General features: G+C 39.6%; 1 protein-coding gene across 1 annotated transcript; it reads left to right on the top strand.

Annotated features, from left to right (window-relative positions):
* The first annotated feature begins 9,805 nt into the window (after positions 1-9,805).
* LOC108947439 (uncharacterized) lies at positions 9,806-10,330 on the top strand. Its single transcript, XM_018775402.2, has 2 exons — positions 9,806-10,003; positions 10,067-10,330. The coding sequence occupies exons 1-2, from the start codon at positions 9,806-9,808 to the stop codon at positions 10,328-10,330; spliced, it is 462 nt and encodes a 153-aa protein (XP_018630918.2).
* Positions 10,331-25,414: the final 15,084 nt, after the last annotated feature.

Genomic DNA, 25,414 nt, shown 5'->3' with positions numbered 1-25,414 from the left:
TTTCTCCCAACGTAATTGATTGGGCTATTGTCGTCGCCTTGTGGAAGGATATTCTGTCATTTCAGCTCAGTAATTGTACTTCTGAGAGCTTTGAGGCTATGCACAGGTTGCTATGATGCTCATGAGTTGTTATCTCATAGTATTGATGTGATGGTAGGATGCTTGCCCATGTGTCGGGGCGGTGAATCACTTGAAAGGAGGTTTACTCAGTGCATGATACAGAGATTCGGTATTTTACTTCCGATAGAGGAAAGGCAATCGAACTAAGAATGTTCAGACTTGGGTAAATGGAGTAGCGGGACTCGATATTTTCGAGCGTGGTGGAATCTTCGCTTGTGATGTGGCGTCATCGTCTTTGATTGGTTATAATGTGATAAGTTCGCCGGTGTTATGGTTTCCTTCAATTCACATTGGGGCAGAGTATTATAAATGGTGCCGAGAAAGCAACTGTCAGAGGTCGCAGTGTGCAGTAGTTCAGGATCGAATCGGCATTCCCGTTATTGATGACTCGAGATAGATGATTTTCGGAAGGGTTTAAAGTTGGTAGAGATCTATCGGTTCAAGTGCTACAGAGGTAGATTTTGATTTAAGGCAACAACTGGGCAGCGAAGGATGAGGAAAGACATGTGGGAGGTTTCTTGTGGTGGTTAAGTTCCTAGAAGGTCAAGTGTGAGAAACAAAAGTCGAATAGTTGCTTAAAGGAGAGGGTTTGACCAAAGTGAAAGAGTGGCAAGGTAGCATATAGGTTCGGTGGTAGGATGATCTACTGATTTCGTAGTAATTATACCCAGTGCAGCGACGTTGGAATATATCAGCATGTAGTTTCCACATGTGGGTCATCTCCTGTGAGCGGGTTAGTGGTTGCGTGGTGTTGACGAAGCTCCTACAGAGAATTTCTACTGACTATCTAGGAAGAGGTCGAATATATGCTTGTGGCTAGTGATTCAGAGTATTCATGAAGTGTTTAACAGAAAGGATTTCGAGGAATATTTTGGGTTGATTGTGCTAGATCATGTCGATGAAGGAAGAATCTTGATGGGTTTCAGGTTTATGCAATAGTAGCTTCAAGCAAAGTGGGAGAGTCCCACCACCCACAGTTAGATTGCATGATCATCTATTTGTAAGATTTCTGGTTATCGGCATATTGATGGGTTATTATGACTAAGGAAAGAGAACATCAGTGGTAATTTGAGCAAGCGATTTGAGGAATGTGTGCTATAATTGGCTTTATCGATTCATGCTTAGGCTTTGGGAAGACTCAGGATTTATGCTTCGTGTAGAGGCGAGCTACAATGAAGATGATTCGGCCAGGTGCTTCTTTGAGACGGTGCTCATGTGCTAGCAGATCCTTGGAGTTGATTATATTCGGGACGAAGCCAGAGTGGGTGACTCTCAATAACAGTCCTAGTAGATTCAAAAGTTAAGGTGTGATGTCTAAGGATTTCGAGTCCATAGTATGGTTGAATATCGAGCTTTTGCAACAGATTATGATAAAGGAGCTTGGAGTGTTCCGTGTTATCTTTGGTCTACGGGGTATCATGAGAGGAAGGGGAGCATGTAACTTAGGATTTATAGAAAAATCACCAGAATGGGTATATCAGTTGAAAACACGATTATGCGCACAAGGAAGGTATGAAATGGTTCATAGGTTTTGAGACAATGTGGTCTCGTGAAATGGGGTCACTCGGGATGAGTGCAGATTGAGTTTGCTATATTGATAAAGGAGTTGTTGTTATTTCTAAGGAAAATTCAGAGTAAATTAGGAGAAGTTGGGTTTGGTTAGCAATGGTTGAATTGGCATGATAATGGCAATGATCAGCTCCTTCAGCGTGTAGAGTTGTGCATGTGAATTGTGGCGGTGTGTGCGAGTTGACGGCCGTTGTAATTGATCTTATTTGGAAGCATTCGAATAGTATGGCATGTTATGTGTAGACGGATCCCGGAAGGATTATGGTGGTTTAAACCACTACTTGAGGTTTGTATTTTCTGTGGTCATGGGAATTTGGTTGCGTGTTGCAATGGTTCTCTTGAAATGAGCTAAGTAAAATATTTTTATATGAAAAAGTGTTTACCCTATTAGTGGTTCCAGAGTTATGATGAAAGTTTTGGTGCTCTTGCACACTGGCACAATTAACTGTGGTGATTAGCATGGGATCTGGAAGTTGAGGATCAAGGTTGCGATTCGGTGTTGACAAGAATGTCACGAGCTTAGATGAGCGAGAAAGGACTCAGATGGTTAGAGTCAGCTGGCATTGTTTTTGGCGTCACCTGAGATCGGTGCCTGGTGTGAAGAGGCTTTGCATACTGAATGCGGATTCTTGAATTGCTTTACAGCGTTGGTGTGGCTGGTAGTATGAATTTACAGACTTGTTACCTGGTGCGGAAGGTCATGGGAGCATATCCCACGGGAAGATTGTATAAGTGTGACGTGTAGTCACTTGATTGATTGAAGAATGGATATCAAGTATGAAGATTGTGGTAATATCGCTAATTGGGATTTCGTGCCTAGAGGACGTTAGGTTCGTCTGGTGGTGGACTGTGGAAGCTTGTCCCAGTTATGATGGTTGTTCTTATGTGTTATAGGAAAAAGGGGTTATTATGGACCCTTGAAAGATTATTAGCCCGGTACGGTGCGATCAGAATCGGCTTGAGGTCCATGAAAGGATTTAAATATGAATATGGGCTCTGTATCAGGTTGGATGTGTTCATTTCAGCATAGTGCTCCTTATGGAGGAGTATTCGGACGTTGGATGTCGTTTTGTCGTCGTCTTTTTCATGTAATGCTATATTGTGTTGTTTAAGTTGTGAAACGACTTGATAAATTTGTGCTGAGGTTCCGCGTAGCAATGATGTTATGTGAGCAGGATGGCTCTCGAGATTCAGATCATATATCGCACCTTAGTTGTGCTTGACTTTCGCAGCGTATGGCTCTATCTGTCTCCCCAGGGATGGTATTATGCACTTAGGTTGCTTGTGGCTGATATTCGAGTATTTTGTAATAATGAGCATTTTAGCTCGGGAACTAATTCCTTACAGGTTGTTATGTGTGAATCAGGTGGCATGCTACCACGGGTATGTTATTTGGATCGGGTTGCACACCGCAATAGTGTGATGTTGAGTACAGTCCCTTATAGCTATTTTATTTTTTGAGTGTTTGGTATCCCATTTTCTGAGGAAGGTTCATGACACCTTTTCGATTGTCCAATTAGTTACGCTGGTTGAGTAATCCTTTTTAGAGTTCATTTTCCTTAGGTATCACGTTCGGGTTTGTAGCTTATTGGCACATTGTGGCATCATATGCGACTTTTGGCAGTACCTGAGGTGGCTTATTGCCTGGCAGCTTATACTGGGTGAGACGAGATTTTTGGATCTGGGATCAATGCGATCGAATTATATGAAGCATATTAAAGAGCAAACACCATTTATTCGGTTCATAATGGGGTGATGATTCTAGTCAAGTGGAGAGATTCAATGATTTGTTGACTCGGCAGTTGGTTATGAATTTCTACACGTCTCTTCCATCGTGGCGGTATTGCAAGAGTTGGAACAAGACATATATATATGATGAGGCACATGGTGAACATTAGATTCGAGAAATTTCGGCTATTATTATCAGAGGATGTTATTATGGTCATGTGAATTACGCGGTACATGGTGTGAATTCAGCAAAGGTATGCAGTCATGTTTTGGTACATCGTGTGGTGATTGATACGGTGATCGTATGTTGGAAACGGGCCTAGCAGAAGATTCCGGATGTTGGAATTTGGCTCTAAGGCTAGTTTGAATAAACACAGGGGGAAGTGTGCTCAACTGAGTTATGGTAGCGGGTAGGTGTACAAGGTGTTAAGCAGTGATTTCAGAAAACTCCAGAGCAGCTCTTTGCACGTTCGAGGACGAACGTATGTTTAAGTAGGAGAGAATGTAATGACCCGGCCGGTCGTTTTGAGCTCTAGTGCGTCGTTCGACGGTTTGAGGCCATGAGCAGCTTCACTTCAGGTATTATGACTTGTACGCGTGGTCGGAATTAAAATTTAGGAAGTTCGGAGATGATTTGAAAGAAAATTCTCATTTCGGAACCTTAAAGTTGGAAGAATTGACTAAGATTGGATTTTAGAGTAAATGGCCTCAGAATTGGGATTTGAAGGTTCCAGCAGGTTCGTATAATGATTTCGGACTTTGGCGTATGTTCGGATCAGGTTTTGGATACCCCGGGAGCGTTTCGGCACCTATTGTGGAACCTAGCATTTTGCAAGAATTCCATAAATTTGGGTTGAAGTGCATTTCAATGTTATCGATGTCTGTTTGGAATTCCGAGTCTGGGAATAGCTTCGTATGGTGATTCCGGTATTAGGAGCGCGACCAGAAGTGGATTTGGAGGTTCGTAGGTCATTTTGGGGTCATTTGGCGAAAGTTAGAAATTTGGTTAACTGGGAGTGAACTTTTTGATATCAGCGTCGGAATTCGATTCCGGAAGTTGGAATAGGTCCGTAATGTCAAATGTGACTTGTGTGCAAAATTTGAGGTCAATCGGACGTGATTTGATAGGTTTCGGCATCGAATGTAGAAGTTGAAATTTTAAAGTTCATAAAGCTTGAATTGAGTTGCGATCCCTTATTTCGATGTTATTTGATGTGATTTGAAGGCTCGACTAAGTTCGTAATGTGTTTTGGGATGTGTTTGTATAATTGATTGAGGTACCGAGGGCCTCGGGTGTGTCTCGGATTGAGTTCGAACGTATATTGGACTTTGAGGAATTGCTGGTTTTCTGGGCATCTGGTTTCCTCTTCCGCGATCGCGAAGAAAGGGCCGCGATCCCGAAGTGTTAAGTGGACTGGCGGGATGTTTACTCTACACGATCGCGTATAATAATTCGCATATAATAGATGTGTAAATTGCTTATATTTACTCTGCCCACCTATTGCAAGTTAAATACATGGTTTATATAAGGATATAGACGTGAAAAATTGTAGAAATTTGGAATTTTGAAGAAAAACCTAGAAATTAGTATTTTTGGAATTTGACCACGAATTTGGGTAAGAAATTGAGAACAAATTGTATATTTGCGTTTGTAATGCTATGGGTAATGTTTATCTTCGAAAAGTTTTGGAATCCGGGCATGTGGGCCCGATGGAGATTTTACCAATTTTTCGAGCGGAGTTGAAAATTGTAGTAAATTGAATTCTTATGAGTATTAGAGTATATTTTCATTGATTTGCGCATAGTTTGGCTAGTTTTGGAGCGTTGGACATCGGTTTGAGGTGTTAGAGTGGGGTTGGAGCCGGTTATGGAACTTCGTAGCGAGATAAGTCTCCTTTCTAACCTTGTAAGGGGGAATTAATCTCATAGGTGAACTAAATTATTGTGTGCTTCTATTTGTGGGGGCCACGTACGCACGAGGTGACGAGAGTCCGTACGTAGCTACTAGCTATGCCTACGTCCGGGTAGTTTTAGGCTCACATCATGCCTTGTTGATATTGTTATTAATTTATGTTTATTGTTTACCTTGAGAGGGAGCGAGATTGAGTGTGCTTATTAAATGTTTTGAAGGGAGTTGAAATTGAAAACTTAAGATTTAAAAGGGTTTCATTTGAACTTCGGAATTTCAAAAAGAATTGAGGAATAATATAATAGTTGAAGAAATCTATGTGTAACCGCGTCGCATGTATGTTTCGCGAGCGGGGTAATTTCTTTAAAAAGTTACAAGCTGAATTTCCCTTATTTTGAAAAGAATCAAGAAAGAGATATGATTTTAATGTTAAATTTATGGTTGACCGTGTCGCACATATGATTCGCGAGCGGGGTATTTCCTACTACTCTCATGAGAGCGGGTCGTTCACCTCGGCAGATTAAATAGATGCATCTATGGTTCGCGTCATTCGACCCTCTGGCAGTGCACAATTTAAATATTTATTGGATCGGGTCGTACAACCTCGGCATGATTTGCGCATGCTTGTATTGCTTGCCTTGAAATTTATAAATAATGATATTACCTCCTTGATCGGAGATAAAATGATAAATGATAAAATGTGAAATTAGAAACCTCTTATTAACAAAGGAATTGTTTAGTTGATTCATGATTTTCTTGAGTTCACTGTCGTTTTTAATAAATCCACGACTAATTATATTATTGATGGCCACAGGAAGTGTCGAAGTCGACCTCTCGTCACTATTTCTTCGAGGTTAGGCGGGATACTTACTGGGCACGCATTGATTTATGTACTCATACTATACTTGCTGCACGTTTTGTGCAGGTACATATATGACTAGTGGCCTTGTGGGCGCAGAGGTGCGGTTATTACGGGGACTTAGGGGAGCTGCATCTTATGTACGACCCGCAGCCAGTAGAGTCTCCTTCAGAGTATTGAATTTTCTTTTCTGTCCAAATTTGTATTCCGGACAGTTATTGTATTTTATTTTAAATTTCTAGAAAATGCTCATGCACTTGTGACACCGGGTTCTGTGATGATTATGGGATGTTCAGTATTAAAATTGAAAAACATTGTTATTATTCTGTAAATTCATCTTTTACTAGATAAATTGAAGTAAATTTACGATTTCAAAAATATTAAAATGAGAATTTAATTAACCATTTAGTGTTGGCTTGCCTGACAGTAGTGTCCGGCGCCATCACGACCTTTAACGGATTTTGGGTCGTGAGAGTGGCCATCAAATCTAAAAGGATCTTACCATAAGATGCCAGATGCTAGACTTGCTCACTGTGACTCCATAACATACACAAAAGACTAACTACATGTCAACAACCTTATTTTCACATAATCAAACGGTATATCTTCCAGTATACTTGATTTCCAAACTATTTTCTTAAAGTTTAACACACACAAAAATACCAAAGCATGCAATTGGTAAATTATTTTTACTATAGAGGCAAATAAAGATTCTCAAAACAAGGGTTGCTATAAACTAGCAAATCCATCTCACCTATAATCAACAACAATACTCCTAGCTAGAATAGAAGCCCCCTGCCATTTGCAGATCAATGCCCCTCTTTTAGATGAAATAACAAACTGGAACCAGCTACTCAACCAAACTTCACACATTTACACACCATAATTAGAACAAATGATATCCAATCGGTAGATAAATTTCATAAATGAGCTGAAACCAATAACCAACATCTCTGCAGGAAGAAAAAATTATAAGGCACTCTGAGTCCTCGTGAAATTCTACAAGCACATGGTTAAATGAAGGAAAATAGAACTACTTCCGCTGAACTTTGAACAACAGATGTAGTTATTAAATGAAAATTTCAAAAAAGCTGATATGGTACACACTCCTAACAATATGCATCAACATTATAATGAGATGTCAATTTTACGTTTGATTAGGTTGGTTGAACTGCACTAAAACATACATATAAACCTTACCATTCGACAAACATTGCAGAGTCCTCTCAAATAATTTATCCATAATACCAACAATAGAAAGCTTAGTATGTATAATTTTCTGACTCCTCCCAAAGATAAATAAACTCAGCAAATTCGGCATCTTCATAAGAGTAGGCAAGGCATAATAGTCATAAGGAACAGTATTAACAACCAAGCAGGTTTTATCTTCCTTCAAACCTCGTGACTTTAGTTTTTTCCTGGATTATAAAACACTTCAAACTCTCCTTAGACGATTATTCAAACTAAAAGAACGGTGCTCTAGTTCTCCGGATGCAGAAATATACAAAATAGAAGCGAATAAAAGAACAAATCCAATAAATTAGACGATTTCATCTTCCTTGAGTGTCTACACTATCGCTTTGAGTACCGATCGTTAGCCAGCACCAAAATTCTCAATATATCATAGTAATAAAATAAAAGAGGGCAACCATTTCAAATACATTTAATTAGAAATTTAGTCTTGCTGCTATAACAATTAAATGCTCGAGAATTTCACGAAAATTGATGCAAAGATGGCGTCTTGCTGCAAAAGTGTCTTGGGGGTTGAGGAAAGGGGAGAAATTGCTAGGGTTTCTGAGAGAAGAACCTAGACATTTTTTTCCTGAAAGGAGAACGGCTAAGCGACTCTTAAATCCTTTTAACTTTCAATTAGTAATACTTAATAGTTAAAAATTTCCTTCATTTGTTTGTAAACGTCACTAAATAACGACTAATATTGCGACATTTGCATTAAAAGTCTCAATAGTATTGACATTTTTACTCAAGTGTCATTAATGTTACGATATTAAAATCAATCTTTTCCTGACATTTATTACAAATGTCAATAGTTAAGTGTCGTCGTAGGCCTACTTTCTTGTAATGATATCTTAGTACATTTATATTTAATAAAAATAATCTCTTAATGTTGGGGTGTGTTAGTATTAACAAATGAGTTTAACTTACATATTGTAAGTGACCTATTATTGTTAGAGATCATTTCTTTCACATACTAGCTATACAAGAATTATAATAAAATAATTTTTATGAGTGATTAATGATAAAAATAATTGTTACAATAGGATTAATAAGGAACTTGTATATAGGAGTGCACGCTCAACAAATATTGTTAAAGATTGACTTGCGAGGTATAACTTGACTTGTTTGTCAATTATTTTATGTCACTTAGATGATTCTTGGCGTATATTCATGTCTATAGCGTAGCCACGTAACATTCTTTGTCGGATATTTATATTATATATTTAAAAAATCAGACTAAGTATATAAATTAAAAATTACTTTATATACATATATTATTAAATCTTGACTACGATTAGCGGAATTTCAATCTTCGTCACTCTTCATGCCCTTTCAACAAAAAAGACAGCTCGGTACACAAAGCATCCCGCATTCACGCAGGGTTCTTTTCACGACTTCAATTATCCTCTGTAGAATGTCGTGATGGCACCTAGTCTCTAAGACTAGGTAAGCCTATCAATTATGCGGAATAACAAAATTCTAGAACTGAAACTCAAATCTCACCATATGAAATAAATAAAAATTGCAATTAAAAATAGTTACAACTCCCAAAACCCGGTAGAAATAAGTCACAAACTTCGAAGAGAAATACTATGTGTCTCTATATATAAGAGTCTAAAGAGAATAAGGAAATCAACATAATAAGGATAGAGGGGGACTCCGAGGTCTACGGACGCTGGCATATATACCTTGAAGTCTCCACGTACGGTCCAGCTCACTGGTATCTGGTCTGGTAGGAAGAACTTGTATCTGCACAAAACGATGTGCATACGTATAGTATGAGTACACCACAATGGTACCCAGTAAGTGCCAAGCCTAACCTCGGTAGAGTAGTGACGAGGTCAGGTCAGGGCCCTACTGTTATAAAAGAAAGGCAAGGCAGGAGATAATAATAATATTTTGAAATGATCGAGAATTTAAACAACGAGAAATTTCAGAAAAATAACAGCACAACAAATAGAGGTAAACAACATGGGCGCTCCCTAGGTACCGCCTCGTAGTCCCAAAGTAAATATACAAGACACGGGGATCTCCCAAAGAACCGCCTCGTAGTCCCAAAGTAAATATGCAAGACAGAGGGATCTCCCAAGGAACCGCCTCGTAGTCCCAAAGAAAATATGCAAGACATGGGGGATCTCCCAAGGAACCGCCACATAGTCCCAAAGTAAATATGCAGCAGATAACCGAAGGAACAACGAATTTACAGCAAGAAATATTACAGTTAAAGATTTAATTCAAATCAAAGGAAGAAGGTAATTCAACTAAGCATGTTGCATAAATTTTCAGATTGATTACCTTCTCCTTAGGAGGGGGATAGGGGTCTGTGTACTGATTGCAAGGTTATCCCGAGTGAGTGTCTGTCGACGCAACATAGACTCCTGGTAATGGACTTGGAGATCAAGAGAGTAAGGAAGAAGAGAGTGGTGTATGGCCAACCGAAGATTAAGTGGGGAGCATTAACTAAGGCAAAGGCGCAAGAGTTGAGGGAAAAGTTGTTGGCCATGGGGGCCTGGAGGAATAGTGGTGACGCGAGTAGTATGTGGACCACGACAGCGAACTGCATTAGGGAAGCTGCTAGAGAGGTGTTAGGTGTATCGAAGGGTTATTCAGGAGGCCATAAAGGGGTATGATGGTGGAATGAGGAGGTTCGAGGAAAAGTGGAAGCTAAGAAAGCGGCATATCTGAAGCTAGTGGGGAGCACTGATGAGGAGGAGCAAAGGACGTGTAGGGAGAGTTATAAGTTGGCAAGGAAAGAGGCAAAATTGGAAGTCATGGCAGCTAAGACTGTAGCTTTTGAGCGATTGTATGAGGATCTTGGGGGCAAAGGAGGCGACAAAAAGCTGTACAAGTTAGCAAAGATCAGGGAAAGGAAGGCTCAGTGTCACGTTCCAAAATCACACATGTCGTAATGGCGCCTATCTTAATACTAGGCAAGCCGACAACCTCAATAAAACACAATTTCTTTTAAGTTTGAAACCATAATATTTAAATTCAATACAAAACACTCTCAAATCCCAGTGTCACTGAGTACATGAGCATCTAAATGATAACAAAGTCTGACTGATAACACACTGTCTGAAAACATAGAACAGTACAAAACTAAAAGGGAGAGAGAGAGTCAAGGTCAGCGGACGCCAAGCAGCTACCTTGATAGTCTCCAACTAATAACACTCTGATATCTAACAGTCGCCGTATCCGGAAGCACCTGGATTTGCACATGAGGTGCAAGGTCTAGTATGAGTACAACCAACGCAGTAAGTAACAATACTAAATTAAGTAACTGAAAGTAGTGGCGAGCTTCTCAACTAAGTCCAATTACAGTAATTTCCAACACAAGAAAGTAGGCATGCTTGCAAGTTCAACAATTAAGGCCCAAACAGTAATTTCATATCATGTTTGACTGAAACAAGAGATAATATATTTCAGAAAATTTCCAAAACAAGGATATATGACAACTGGAGTACAACAATAATAAAATTAATGCATCCTCTCAGAGCAACAGTCACTCAGTCCTCCCACTCACTCAACACTCAACACTCGCACTCAGTAGGTACATGTTCTCACTGGGGGTGTGTACAGACTCCGGAGGGGCTCCTTCAGCCCAAGCGTTATAATCGGCACGGACAACTCACGTGCTTCACGGACAACACACGTGCTATATTATCAATATATGGATCCGCATGGACAACTCACATACTATAGTATAATATCTGGATCTGCGCGCACAACTCACATGTTGCACGGATAACTCACGTGCTATAGTATAATATCTCAAAATCAGGCCATCGGACCTCACTCAGTTATAAATCTCTCCAGTCTCTCAGGCTCTCAATAATCATGAAAAATTAGCCCAAACAACAATGATTTGATGTATCAATAATGAACAATAGAGACTGAGATTAAATAAACAAGTAAACTGTGACTGAGTACAAAACAATAATTTAGTAGATAATTCGACATGTACACGACTTTTGTGGGTCCCTACAGTGCCAACACATAATCTAAACATAATTTGTGGTTCAATTTCTCTACTACATGGAGAATGTACTCATAACAACATATTATTCAACCATACAGTTCCATGGAATTTGACAAACTCACATTTCCTACGGTGCACACCCATCACCTAGCATGTGCGCCACCTCAAAACCGATCACATAATACATAATCCGTGGTTTCATACCCTCAGAACCAAATTAAGAATTGTTCCTTACCTCAAACCGTGTAATTCTTTATTCTGCAATGCCTTTGCCTCGCGAATTTGACTCCAAACGCCTCAAATCTAGCCACAAATAATTTGATTTAGTCAATACAAATTATTGGAATTAATTCCATAAGAAAATACTAATTTTCCAACAAAATCTGAATTTTAACTCAAAATTCGCATGTGGGGCCCACGTCTCGGAACCCAACAAAAGTTACAAAATATGAATGCCCATTCAACCACGAGTCCAACCATACCAAATTTACCAAATTCCGACCTCAACTCGACCTCCAAATCTCAAATTCTTATTTTGAAATCCCTAGGCCCAAATCCTCTCATTTCACCTCAAAATATGTAATCAAGTCGAAATACTTAATGACAATCCAATATTATTGACTAACAATGATCACAAGTGACTTACCTCAAGTTTTCCCGTGAATTTCCTCTCAAAAATCTCCCAAAATCGTGCTTGAAATGTCCTAAAATGACAAAAATGTCGGAACCCCTCTATTTTGTAATCTGTCCAGGGGTTCCGCTTCTGCGGAAAACTAACCGAATCTGCGGTCCCACTTTTGTGGTCATGCTGCCGCTTCTGCGTCTGCTTCGCTTCTGCAGACAAGAGTCCACTTCTGCGGGCTTGCCCAACACCCCTTGCCTCCGCTTCTGCGACCTTGGAGTCGCTTCTACGGACTCTCTTCTGCGAGTTTTCATCCGCTTCTGCGGACTTCACGTGTCTGCGATGCCCATACCACTTCTGCGAGCTCGCACCTGCGAGCCAAATTCCTCAAGTGCGATTGCACCAAAAGGTAAAAAATTTCAGATTTCTTCAAAGTCCGAATTTGATACGTTAACCATCCGAAACTCACCCGAGACCCTCGGGACCTCAACCAAACATACCAACAAGTCCTAAAACATCATACGAACTTATTCAAAACTTCTTATCACATCAAGCAACGCTAAGAAACTTCTAATCACATCATACCCCAATCCAAGCTTGATGAAACTAAGAAATTCCAACTTCTACATTCGATGCCGAAACCTATCAAATCAAATCCGATTGACCTCAAATTTTGCATACAAGTCATAAATGACATAACATACTTATTCCAATTTGCAGAATTTGATTCCGACCCTGATATCAAAAAGTCAACTCCCCGGTAAAACTTCCAAACTTAAATTTCTATTTTTGTCAATTCAAGCCTAATTTAGCTACGGGCTTCCAAATAATTTTTCGGACATGCTCCTAAGTCCAAAATCACCAGACGGAGCTATTGGAATCATCAAAACTCTATTCCGGGGTCGTTTACACATAAGTCTACATTTGTTCACTATTTCAACTTAAGATTTAAACCTTGGAACTAAGTGTTCCTATTCATTCCAAAACCTTACAGGACCCGAACCAATCACCCTGGTAAGTCACATAACAACTGTAAAGCATAAATTGAGCAGTAAATGGGGGAATGAGGTTGTAATACTCAAAACGACTAGACGGGTCGTTACATTCTCCCCCTCTTAAACAAATGTTCATCCTCGAACGGGTTTAGAATTATACATGTAGTCTCAAATAGGTATGGATATTTGCTCTGCATCTCCCGCTCAGTCTCCCAAGTAGCTTCCTTGACTAGCTGGCCTCTCCACTGCACTTTCACTAAAGCTATATTCTTTGATCTCAACTTTCAGACCTGCCGGTCTAAAATGGCCACCGGCTCCACATCATAAGTCAAATTACCATCCAACTGCACTGTGCGAAAATCCAAAACATGAGACGGATCCCCGACATACTTCCGTAGCATATATACATGAAATACTGGATGAACAATCGATATACTAGGTGGCAATGCAAGTTCATAAGCCACCTCTCCAATCTTCTTAAGCACCTCAAACGACCCAATATACTAAGGGCTCAACTTACCCTTCTTACCGAACCTCAACACACCTTTCATGGGTGAAATATTGAGCAGAACCTTCTCCCCAACAATGTAGGAAACACCACGGACCTTCATGTCGACATAACGTTTTTATCTAGACTGTGCCATGTGAAGCCACTCCTGAATCACTTTAACCTTCTCCAAAGCATCCTGAACTAAATCAGTGCCCAATAGCCTAGTCTCACTCGGCTCGAACCAACCCACTGGAGACCGACACCGTCTCCCATATAAAGCCTCATACGGAGCTATCTGAATGCTCAATTGGTAACTGTTATTGTAAGCGAACTTGCCAATGACATAAATTGATCTCAAGAACCCCCAAAATCAATGACACAAGTGCGTAGCATATCCTCTAATATCTGAATAGTGCGCTCGGATTGTTCGTCCGTCTGATGGTGAAATGTTGTACTCAGCTGAACCTATGTACCTAATTCTCGCTACATTGCTCTCCGAAAATGTGATGTAAAATGCATACCCCGGTCTAAAATGATGGACACTGCGACACCGTGTAGGCGAATAATCTCGCGGATATAAATCTCAGCCAACCGCTCTGAAGAATAAGTAGTACCAACTGGAATAAAATGTGCGGACTTGGTCAACCGATCTACAATCACCCAAACAACATCAAACTTTCTCAAAGTCTGTGGGAGTCCAACTACAAAGTCCATGGTGATATGCTCCTACTTCCACTACGAAATTTCAAGTCTCTGAAGCAATCCGGCCGGTCTCTGATGCCCGTACTTCACCTGTTGATAATTTAAACACCAAGCTACAAACTCAACTATATCTTTCTTCATTCGCCTCCACCAATAGTGCTGCCTCAAATCCTGATACATCTTCGCGGTACCTGGATGAATGGAGTACCGCGAACTGTGAGCCTCTTGGAGAATCAACTCACGTAAACCATCTATATTAGGCACACATAGCCTTCCCTGCATCTGTAATACACCGTCATCCCCAATAGTGACTTCCTTGGTGTCACACCTCCTTTTCCCGAGGGGATATAAGAGTATTTCCAATTAAAGTGACATTAATCGAAATGAGATTATTTATTTATTTAGAGTCGCCACTTGGAATAATTTATGGTGTCCCAAGTCACCGGTTTATTTAAAATCCCAAATCAAGAAAATTGACTCTTATTTATGGTCTGCAAACACAGAAGATTGGATAAGGAATTCTGTTAACCCGGGAGAAGGTGTGAGGTACTCCCGAGTTTCGTGATTTTAGCACGGTCGCTCAACTGTTAATAATTGGCCTAATTATCTGATTTAATACATATTTGAAACCTATTGTGCATTTTTACTTTCTAACCGCTTTTTAATTAATTAAACATTTTTAGTGCTTATGAAATTTGTTTGAACAAGTAGCGATGTCGCGCCCTCGTTTGCTCTTGTACACATTGCGAATCGCGTCACGTGAACCGTACCCGCGATCTACAACATGTTTACTTTTATTATTATTTGAAGTTATGGTCGGGTCACATGATATGCGCACCCGAATTGGGAATTACGTATCATGACTATGCCACGGGAACCGTACCCATAGTTGCGATGTTTATTATTAATCACGCCTAAGCACACTACGCGTATTTATAAGTCTTCTTTCCTAAAATTTGGGATTGGACTTGAAAGCTAAAGAACAGTGCACATGACCATGATCCTGATGCCCAAGTAGAATTTTTAAATAAAAGAAAATATCAACAGTATCAAGGCATGGCAAGACTAGAACGTCAAGCAACAAAGAGTTCTAAGACTCGACGGAATAGCAGCAAATAACTTGTAAGAGGTGCATTTAGTTCAACCAGGATATCACAAAAGGGCTTGCAATATACGGAATGGAACTTGTATGTTCTCATATATGCAGTAAATACTATGTATTCTCAGAGGACTATGAAAGTCAGTACTGTTTAATTACAGTTGAGAACCAAACTAAACTATCACCACGTTAAATCAACCTAGGTATGCATGAATAAACATTCAAATACACTAAACCCAGTTATAAGTTAATAACACCATTTAAAGTTATATACCATTCTAATCACGTGTCTTTCAGCTACTATAATTTACTCGTACAGTGCAATTCTCACACAAGAAAGAAGAGCCCACATTATAAATATTCAGATCAATTAAATATAAAAGATCAAAGTATGTAGAATGCTCAACGACTTAAATTTAACGGTGTTTGGCGGATTGACACATACAAGGTTATTTACTTTCACTTCAAATTAAACTAAGAACCAAATCCTCAGAATTAAACTAAGTAATTCATCAAACAGTAAGAATAACATATCATATGAAACAGAACTGAAAATACAGATCTTAAAATTAATATCTTAACAGAAACATACAAAGTTATAGCTACATACTTATCAATGGGAAATCGGCAGGAAATCCAAAAATAAAATAAAGGTCAAAGAAAATCAACTGGGAAATCAGCTTCTAATCAGTGAGTGTTTAATAGCATCAGTTGCAAAATCAACTCCAATTAGATCCAAAATTAACGATAAACCAGAAAAGAAGGAACCGAGTTTTGAAATCAACTTTTTCTTCAATCTTCCTTTAGAAATTCTAGTTCTTCTTTTGTTTTTAAGCTTTTTGATTTTCATATCCTCATTTGAATTTTCCCTAACTCTGTTTTAGCTGTGTGTATTATCAATGAGTGAGGGAGTTTGTATTTTTTGCTGAGAATGATGTGTATGTCCGTGAGAGTGAAGAAGGAGCAAGAGACGCGGCTAATGTTAGTTCTAAAATGGAGGGGGGTCTCATTCTTGAGAAGATGAAGAGGGAGAAGAGAGAGGGCTGTGCCGCTGCTAGGTTAGGGTTTTTCCAAAATGGGGGGGTCGTCCGTCTCTGGTGTTGAGAATGGAAGGGAGGGGTGAAATTAGGGTCTATTTTAGAGATGAAGGGGGATATTGGACCGGCAGGTATTGGGCTGGGGCGAATGGAAGTAAAATGGGTCACTAGAAGCACTTGGCCCAAAGCTGTAATGAGACCCCATAGCCTTCTCTTTTCTTTCTTTGTATTTTGCAAGACTAATCAATTTATTTAACACTCATAATTCCAACTAATTTGCAAAATTAACCTAATGACCTCTTTTTCTACAATTAACTAATTCATTTAGCTAACAAATGCATATAGAGTTACTAATGTATTTTTTGGTATTTTAGTATTTTACAAATGCAATTAATTATGCAATTAAAATCTAAAAATATAAAATTCAAAATATTTTAGTATTTTCTTTAGGATTTAAAATGCAACTTAAAAATGCATCAAACATGAATATGTACAAAGCAAACTAAGTAAAAACATAGAAAAATAATTTAAAGCTATTTTTTGGATTTTTTTAGGAGTAATTTTATATTATGGCAAAAATTAGGTGCTCACACTTGGCATCACCGTGCTGAACCATGTCCTTGAGGACAAGAGGATGAGGGTTGTCATATTGACATTCTCTGATACGATCATAAAGAGAAGATTGAGAAACCACACAAGCCAAAACTCGACTCGGCTCGAAAATATCCAATCTGACAAACTGGTTGGCCAAGGCCTGAACATCCAAGGCTAAAGGCCTCTTTGCTATCGGTAAGTATGCTAAGCTGCCCAAACTCTCTGCCTTATGACTCAAGGCATCGGCTACCATATTGGCCTTGCCGGGATGATAGAGAATGGCGATATCATAATCCTTAAGCAATTCCAACCACCTCCGCTGCCGCAAATTAAGATCCTTCTGTTTAAACAGATGTTGTAGACTCTAGTGATCGGCATAAACCTCACAATGGACATCGTACAAATAATGCCGCCAAATCTTCAAGGCATGAACAATAGTTTCTAACTCAAGGTCATGGACCGGATAATTCTTCTCATGTACCTTTAACTGTCTGGACACATAGGCAATCATCATACCGTCTTGCATCAGCACTACGCTGAGACAAATACACGACGCATACACAGTATAAGATCCTGAACCTATAGGCAACACCAATACTGGGGTTATAGTCAAAGTTGTCTTGAGCTTCTGAAAGTTTTCTTCACACTCATTCAACCACCTGAACGGAGCACATGTCTGGTTCAATTTAGTCATAGGCACCGCAATAGACAAGAAACCCTAAAAAAAGCGACGATAATAACTGGTCAAGCCGAGAAAACTCCGAATCTCAGTAGCTGAAGATGGCCTGGGCCAACTCTGAACTACCTCTATCTTCTTTGTATCCACCTTAATTCCTTCATTGGACACTATGTGTCCCAAGAATGCCACCAAACTAAGCCAGAACTCACACTTAGAGAATTTGGCATACAGTATCTCCTCTCTCAACCTCTGTAATACAATACCCAAGTGTTGTGCATGCTCCTCCTAGCTACGTGAGTACACCAGGATATCATCAATAAATACTACGACAAATGAATCAAGATATGGCTGGAATACACTATTCATCAAGTGCATAAATGTTGATGGGGCGTTGGTCAGCCAAAAAGACATCACGAGAAATTCATAGTGACCATAACGGGTCCTGAATTCCGTCTTTAGAATATCCGAATCCCGAATTTTCAACTGGTGATACCCGGATCTCAAATAAATTTTGGAGAATACACTCGCTCCCTGAAGCTGGTGAAATAAATCATCAATACGCGGCAAATGATTCTTATTCTTGATTGTAACTTTGTTCAGTTGCCTATAATCGATGCACATCCGCATAGTGCAATTTTTCTTTTTCACAAACAGAACCAGTGCACCCCAAGGTGACACACTAGGCCTAATAAACCCCTTATCAAGAAGTTCTTGAAGTTGCTCTTTTAATTCTTTCAACTCAACTGGTGCCATACAATACGTAGGAATAGAAATGGGTTGTGTGCCCGACACCAACTCAATAACAAAATCAATATCCCTATCGGGTGGCATACCCGGCAAGTCTGCAAAAAATACATCCGAAAAGTCTCGCACTACCGGTACTAAATCAATAGTAGGAGTATCTGCATCAACATCTCTTACAAAGGCCAAATACGACAAACACCCATTCCCAACCATACGTTGGGCCTGCAAATAAGAAATTACCATGATGGGAACATAATCTAGAGAACCTCTCCATTCGACCTTCGGCAACCCCGGCATTGCCAATGTCATGGTTTTTGCATGACAGTCCAGAATAGCATGACACGTAGACAACCAATTCACGTGCTATAATATCAATATCTGGATCAGCACGGACAACTCATGTGTTTCACGGAAAACTCACGTGCTATAGTATAATATCTGGATCCGCACGGACAACTCATGTGCTGCACGGACAACTCATGTGCTATAGTATAATATCTCACAATCAGGCCATCGGCCTCACTCAGTCATAAATTTCTCCAGTCTCTCGGGCTCTCAATAATCATGAAAAATCAACCCAAACAACAATGATATGATGGATCAATAATGAACAATAGAGACTGAGATAAAACAAACAAGTAAACTGTGACTGAGTACAAAACAACAATTTAGCAGATAATTCAACATGTATATAACCTCTGTGGGTCCCTATAGTGCCAACACATAATCTAAACATGATTTGTGATTTAATTTCTCTACCATATGGAGAATGTACAGATAATAACAGATTATTCAACTACACAGTTCCATGAAATTTGACCAAGTCACAATTCCTACAGTGCACGCCTACACGCCCGTCACCTAGCATGTGTGTTACCTCAAAACCGATCACATAATATATAATTTGAGGTTTCATACCCTCAGAATAAAATTTAGAACTGTTACTTACCTCAAACTTTGTCATTCTTTATTCCGCAATGCCTTTGCCTCGTGAATCGGACTCCAAATGCCTCGAATCTAGCCAAAAATAATTCGATTTAGTCAATACAAATTATTGGAATTAATTCCATAAGAAAATACTAATTTTCTAACAAAATTCGAAATTTAACTCAAAAATCGCCCATAGGGCCCACTTCTCGGAACCCGACAAAATTTACAAAATATGAACGCCATTTCAACCACGAGTCTAACCATACCAAATTTACCAAATTTCGGCCTCAACTCAACCTTCAAATCTCAAATTCTTATTTTACAATCCCTAGGCCCAAATCCTCTAATTTCACCTCAAAACATGTAATCTAGTCAAAATACTCAATGATAATCTAATATTATTGATTAACAATGATCACAAGTGACTTACCTTAAGTTTTCCCGTGAATTTCCTCTGAAGAGTTGCCCAAAACCGTGCTTGAAATGTCCCAAAATGACAAAAATATCGGAACCCCTTTGTTTTGTAATCTGTCTAGGGGTTCCGCTTCTGCGGAAAACTAACCGCATCTACGGTCCCGCTATTGCGGTCATACTGCCACTTCTGCGCCTGCTTCGCTTCTGCGGACATGCTTTTGCGGTCTTGCCCAGCACACCTTGCCTCCGCTTCTGCGACCTTGGATTCACTTCTGCGGACTCGTTTCTGCGAGTTTTCATCCGCTTTTGCGGACCTCACGCATCTGCGATGCCCATCCCACTTCTGTGAGCTCGCACTTGCGAGCCAAATTCTACAGGTGCGATTGCACCAGAAGGCAGAAATTTCCAGATTTCTTCAAAGTCTGAATTTGATCCGTTAACCATCCGAAAGTCACCCGAGACCCTCGGCACCTCAATCAAACTTACCAACAAGTCCTAAAACATCATACGAACTTAGTCGAAACTTCAAATCACATCAAACAACGCTAAAACTAAGAATCGTACCCCAATTCAAGCTTAATGAAACTAAGAAATTTCAACTTGTACATTTGATGCCGAAACCTATCAAATCAAGTCCGATTGACCTCAAATTTTGCACACAAGTCATAAATGACATAACAGACCTATTCCAATTTCCAAAATCGGATTCTGACCCCTATATCAAAAAGTTAAATCTCCGGTCAAACTTCCAAACTTAAATTTCTATTTTCGCCATTTCAAGCTGTCACGACCCCCAAATTCCCTCCGTAGGAGGTCGTGATGGCACCTAGTCTCTAAGACTAGGTAAGCCTATCAATGCGGAATAATAATAGATATCAGAAATAAATAAACTATAATTCAAATAATTACAACTCCCAAAACCCAGTAGAAAAAAGTCACAAGCTTCTAAGAATTTATTCTCTATGTGTATATACATCAGAGTCTAAAGAAAATAAGGAAGATAATATAGTAAGATAGAAGGGACTCCGGAATCTGTGGACGCTGGTAGATATACCTCGAAGTCTCCTCGTACGGCTAGTTTGTTGGTGCCTGGTCTGATAAGATATACCTGGATCTGCACAAAAATAATGTGCAGAAACGTAGTATGAGTACATCATAGCAGTACCCAGTAAGTGCCAAGCCTAACCTCGGTAGAGTAGTGACGAGGTCAGGTCAGGCCCTACTGAAAAATAAATAATGGCATGGTAAAATATTTATTAATATAATAAGATAAAATGACAATGGAAATGAGTCAAGTAGTATGTCACCATTTAATTACACCAAATAATGGAAATTAATACCTCGTGGAAACAAAAATAGAATTCTTTTCAACATTTAAGAAAATTACAACAATAATCAAAGGCAACTGCGGCCATAAATCAATATCAACAAGGGCACTCCCGAGGTACCACCTCGTAGTCCCAAATCATAAATAAATTCACAATATCTCATTTCCTTATTTCACCGCAGGAGCCTTCACAATTTATTTTTTTAAAGAAAATATTTTTCCAGAAATAGTATCTCGCGTTTTAGCCATCCTTATCACACCGCATGACTTCTAGTAGTTCCCCCTACTAGCCACACGTATCAAGCCCCCTTATCTCACCGCATGCATTTCACTACCTAGACCTTATACCACCGAATGCGTATCAATATCATAATATATCACAATTTGCACCTCAAGTGCCCAAATATTTTAATTTGCCAAATTAAATCAACAATAATATTTTTTCATAATAAAGAGCTCACGGCTCATGCCAAAATAATTTAACAATAATATTTTTCCACAATAAAGAGCTCACGGCTCCATCACAATGAGCACGAAAATCTCACAAAATATTTGGGAATAAATAACTCAACAAAATAATATTTCAAAATTTTAATGCGTTGCTTCAATACCAAATTTAAAATGTCAAATAATTAATTTAAAGAAAATCACCCTTCAAATAATGCACAGAATAAAAGAAACCAAGTTTCAACTAAACAGGTAAAACAATTAGCAGGAAAAGGTCAAGCAATTTATATTATAAACATTTAAATAAATGATGAAGAATATAACAAGATTTAATAATTTAATTAATATGCAACAATGATCTTTCACATTTAGCCCGTGTACACAATCGTCACCTCATGTACATGACTTTCAACACATTTTAATTTATCACTTCAATACCAATCCTAGGAAAAATTTCCCACACGCAAGGTTAGACAAGTCACTTACCTCAACTTGCTCCAATTTAACCAAGTAGTATGCATTTTCCTCGATTTTCTGACTACGATCAACTCGTATCTAGTTATAATTAATTCGATATAGTCAACAAAAAATATAGAATCAATTCCATAAGAAAACACTACATTCTTCAATGAAAATCCGAAATTAACTTAAATATTGTCCGTGTGGCCCACGTATCGGAATCCGGCAGAAGTTACGAAATATGAACGCTCGTTTAACCACGAGTCTAACCATACCAAAATGACTAAATTCCGATAACAATTCGACCCTCAAATCCTCAATCTATCCAAGAGGGTTTTCAAAATTTTCCAACTTAAATCACCAATTAAATGTTAAAAATAGTGATAGATTCGGGTAATCTAACCAAGATTGAGTTAAGAACACCTACCCCAATGTCTTCTCTGAAAATCTCCCAAAAATCGCCTCAATCCAAGCTTAAATTCCTATTTTAGCCATTTCAAGCCTAATTTAACTACGGACTTCCAAATAAAATTTCGAGCACGCTCCTAAGTCCAAAATCACCATACGGAGCTGTTGGAATCATCAAAATTCCATTCCGGGGTCGTTTTCTCAAAATGTTGACCGATGTCAAACTTAGCATTTTAAGGCCAACTTAAGGAACCAAGTGTTCCGATTTCAACCTGAACACTTCCAAATCCCGAACCAACCATCCCCGCAAGTCATAATTTATAAAAGCACATACAGGGAGTTTTATTTAGGGGAACAGGGTTCTAAAAGTCAAAATGACTGGTTGGGTCATTACATTCTCCACCTCTTAAATAAATGTTCTTCCTCAAACGGGTTTAGAATTATACCTGGAGTGGTGAAAAGATGAGGATAACAACTGCGCATATCATGCTCGGTCTCCCAAGTCGCCTCCTCGACCGGATGACCCCTCCACTGAACCTTCACTAAAGCAATGTTCTTTGACCTCAGCTTTCGAACCTGCATGTTCAAAATAGCAACTGGTTCCTCAACATAAGATAGATCCTTGTCTAACTGAACCGAACTGAAGTCTAACACATGAGACAGATCGCTGTGAAACTTCCGGAGCATAGAAAAATGGAATATCGGATAAACTGCAGAGAGACTAGGTGGCAGTGCATGTTTGTAAGCCACCTCTCCAATTCTTTCAATAATCTCTCAATATACCTAGGGCTCAGTTTTCCCTTCCTCCCGAACCTCATCACACCCTTCATAGGCGAAACCCGGAGTAGGACTCGCTCACCAACCATGAATGCAACATCACGAACCTTCCGATCTGCATAACTCTTCTATCTAGATTGGGTTGTACGAAGTCGATCCGGAATCAATTTAACCTTTTTCAAGGCATCCTGAACCAAGTGTGTACCCAATAGTCTAGTTTCACCCGGTTCGAACCAACCCACTGGAGACCGGCACCGCCTACCATACAAGGCCTCATACGGAGCCATCTGAATGCTTGACTGGTAACCGTTGTTGTAAAAAAACTCCGCAAGTGGTAAGAACTGATCCCAAGCACCCCCAAAATCTATCACACACTCACGAGGCATATCCTCCAATATCTGAATAGTGCGTTCGGACTGCCCGTCCGTCTGAGGGTGAAATGTTATACTCAACTCTACCCGAGTACCCAACTCTCACTGTACAACCCTCTAAAACCATGAGGTAAACTGTGTACCCCTGTCAGAGATGATAGATACCGGTACGCCGTGAAGTCTGACAATCTCGCGAATATAGATTCAAGCCAACTGCTCGGAAGAGTATGTAGTCATCACATGAACGAAATGATCTGACTTGGTCAACCTATCCACAATCACCCAAACTGCATCAAACTTCCGCTGAGTCCGTGGAAGTCCAATAACGAAATCCATAGTGATCCGTTCCCATTTCCATTCTAGAATCTCTAACTTTTAAATCAATCCACCCGGTCGTTGATGCTCATATTTCACTTGTTGACAATTTAGATACCGAGCTACATACTCCACTATGTCTTTCTTCATCCGCCTCTACCAATAGTGTTGTCTCAGGTCCTGATACATTTTTGTAGCACCCGGATGAATGGAGTACCGCGAACTGTGAGCCTAGTGGAGAATCAACTCATGCAAACCATCTAAATTAGGCATACATAGCATGCCCTGCATCCGTAATACATCATCATCTTCCAACAGTGACTTCCTTGGCATCACCGTGCTGAACTATGTCCTTAAGGACAAGCAGATGGGGGTCATCATACTGACACTCTCTGATACGATCAAAAAGAGAAGGCTGAGAAACCACACAAGCCATAACTCGGCTCGGCTCAGAAATATCCAACCTGACAAACTGATTGGCCAAGGCCTGAACATCCAAGGCTAAAGACCTCTCTGCTACTGGTAGATATTCTAAGCTGCCCAAACTATACGCCTTAAGACTCAAGGCATCGGCCACTACTTTGGCCTTCCCAGGATGATAGAGAATGGTAATATTATAATCCTTAAGCAACTCCAACCATCTCCGCTGCCGCAAATTAAGATCCTTATGTTTAAATAGATGGTGTAGACTCCGGTGATTGGTGTAGACCTCACAATGGACACCGTACAAATAATGCCGCCAAATCTTCAAGGCATGAACAATAGCTGCTAACTCAAGGTCATGGATAGGATATTCTTCTCATGTACCTTTAACTTTCTGGACGCATAGGCAATCACCCTACCGTCTTTCATCAACATTGCGCCGAAACCAATATGCGACGTGTCACAATACACAGTATAAGACCGTGAACCTATAGGTAATACCAATACTGGGGTTGTAGTCAAGGCTATCTTGAGCTTTTGGAATCTCTCCTCATATTCCTCGGTCCACCTGAATGGAGCACCCTTCTAGGTCAATTTGGTCATAGATGCAGCAATAGAAGAGAAACCCTCTACAAATCGGCGATAATACCCTGCCAAACCTAGGAAACTCCGGATTTCCATAGCGGAGGATGGTCTGGACTAACTTTTCACTGCTTCAATATTCTTCGGATCTACCTTGATCCCCTTGCACAAAACTATATGGCCCAAAAATCCCACTGAATCAAGCCAGAATTCACACTTTGAAAATTTTGCATATAACTTCTTTTCTCTCAAAGTCTGAAGCATAGTCCTCAGGTGCTGTTCATGATCTTCCCGACTCCGGGAATACACTAGAATGTCGTCAATGAACACTATAACGAAAGAATCAAGATAAGGCTGGAACACACTGTGCATCAAGTGCATAAAAGTTACTGGAGCATTGGTCAGCCCGAAAGACATAACAAGAAACTCATAGTGACCATATCTGTTCCTGAAAGCAGTCTTTGGGATATCTTGCTCCCAAATCTTCAACTGATGATATCCTGAACGTAAGTCAATCTTGGAAAATACTCTGGCACCCTGTAATTGATCAAATAAATCATCATTATGAGGCAATGAACCATCATTCTTCTTTACAAATA

This window comes from Nicotiana tomentosiformis, chromosome 7 (genome assembly GCF_000390325.3).
Source record: "Nicotiana tomentosiformis chromosome 7, ASM39032v3, whole genome shotgun sequence".
NCBI lineage: Eukaryota > Viridiplantae > Streptophyta > Magnoliopsida > Solanales > Solanaceae > Nicotiana > Nicotiana tomentosiformis.
Note: the sequence above shows the minus strand (reverse complement) of the source record. Positions and strands in the feature narration are given on the sequence as shown.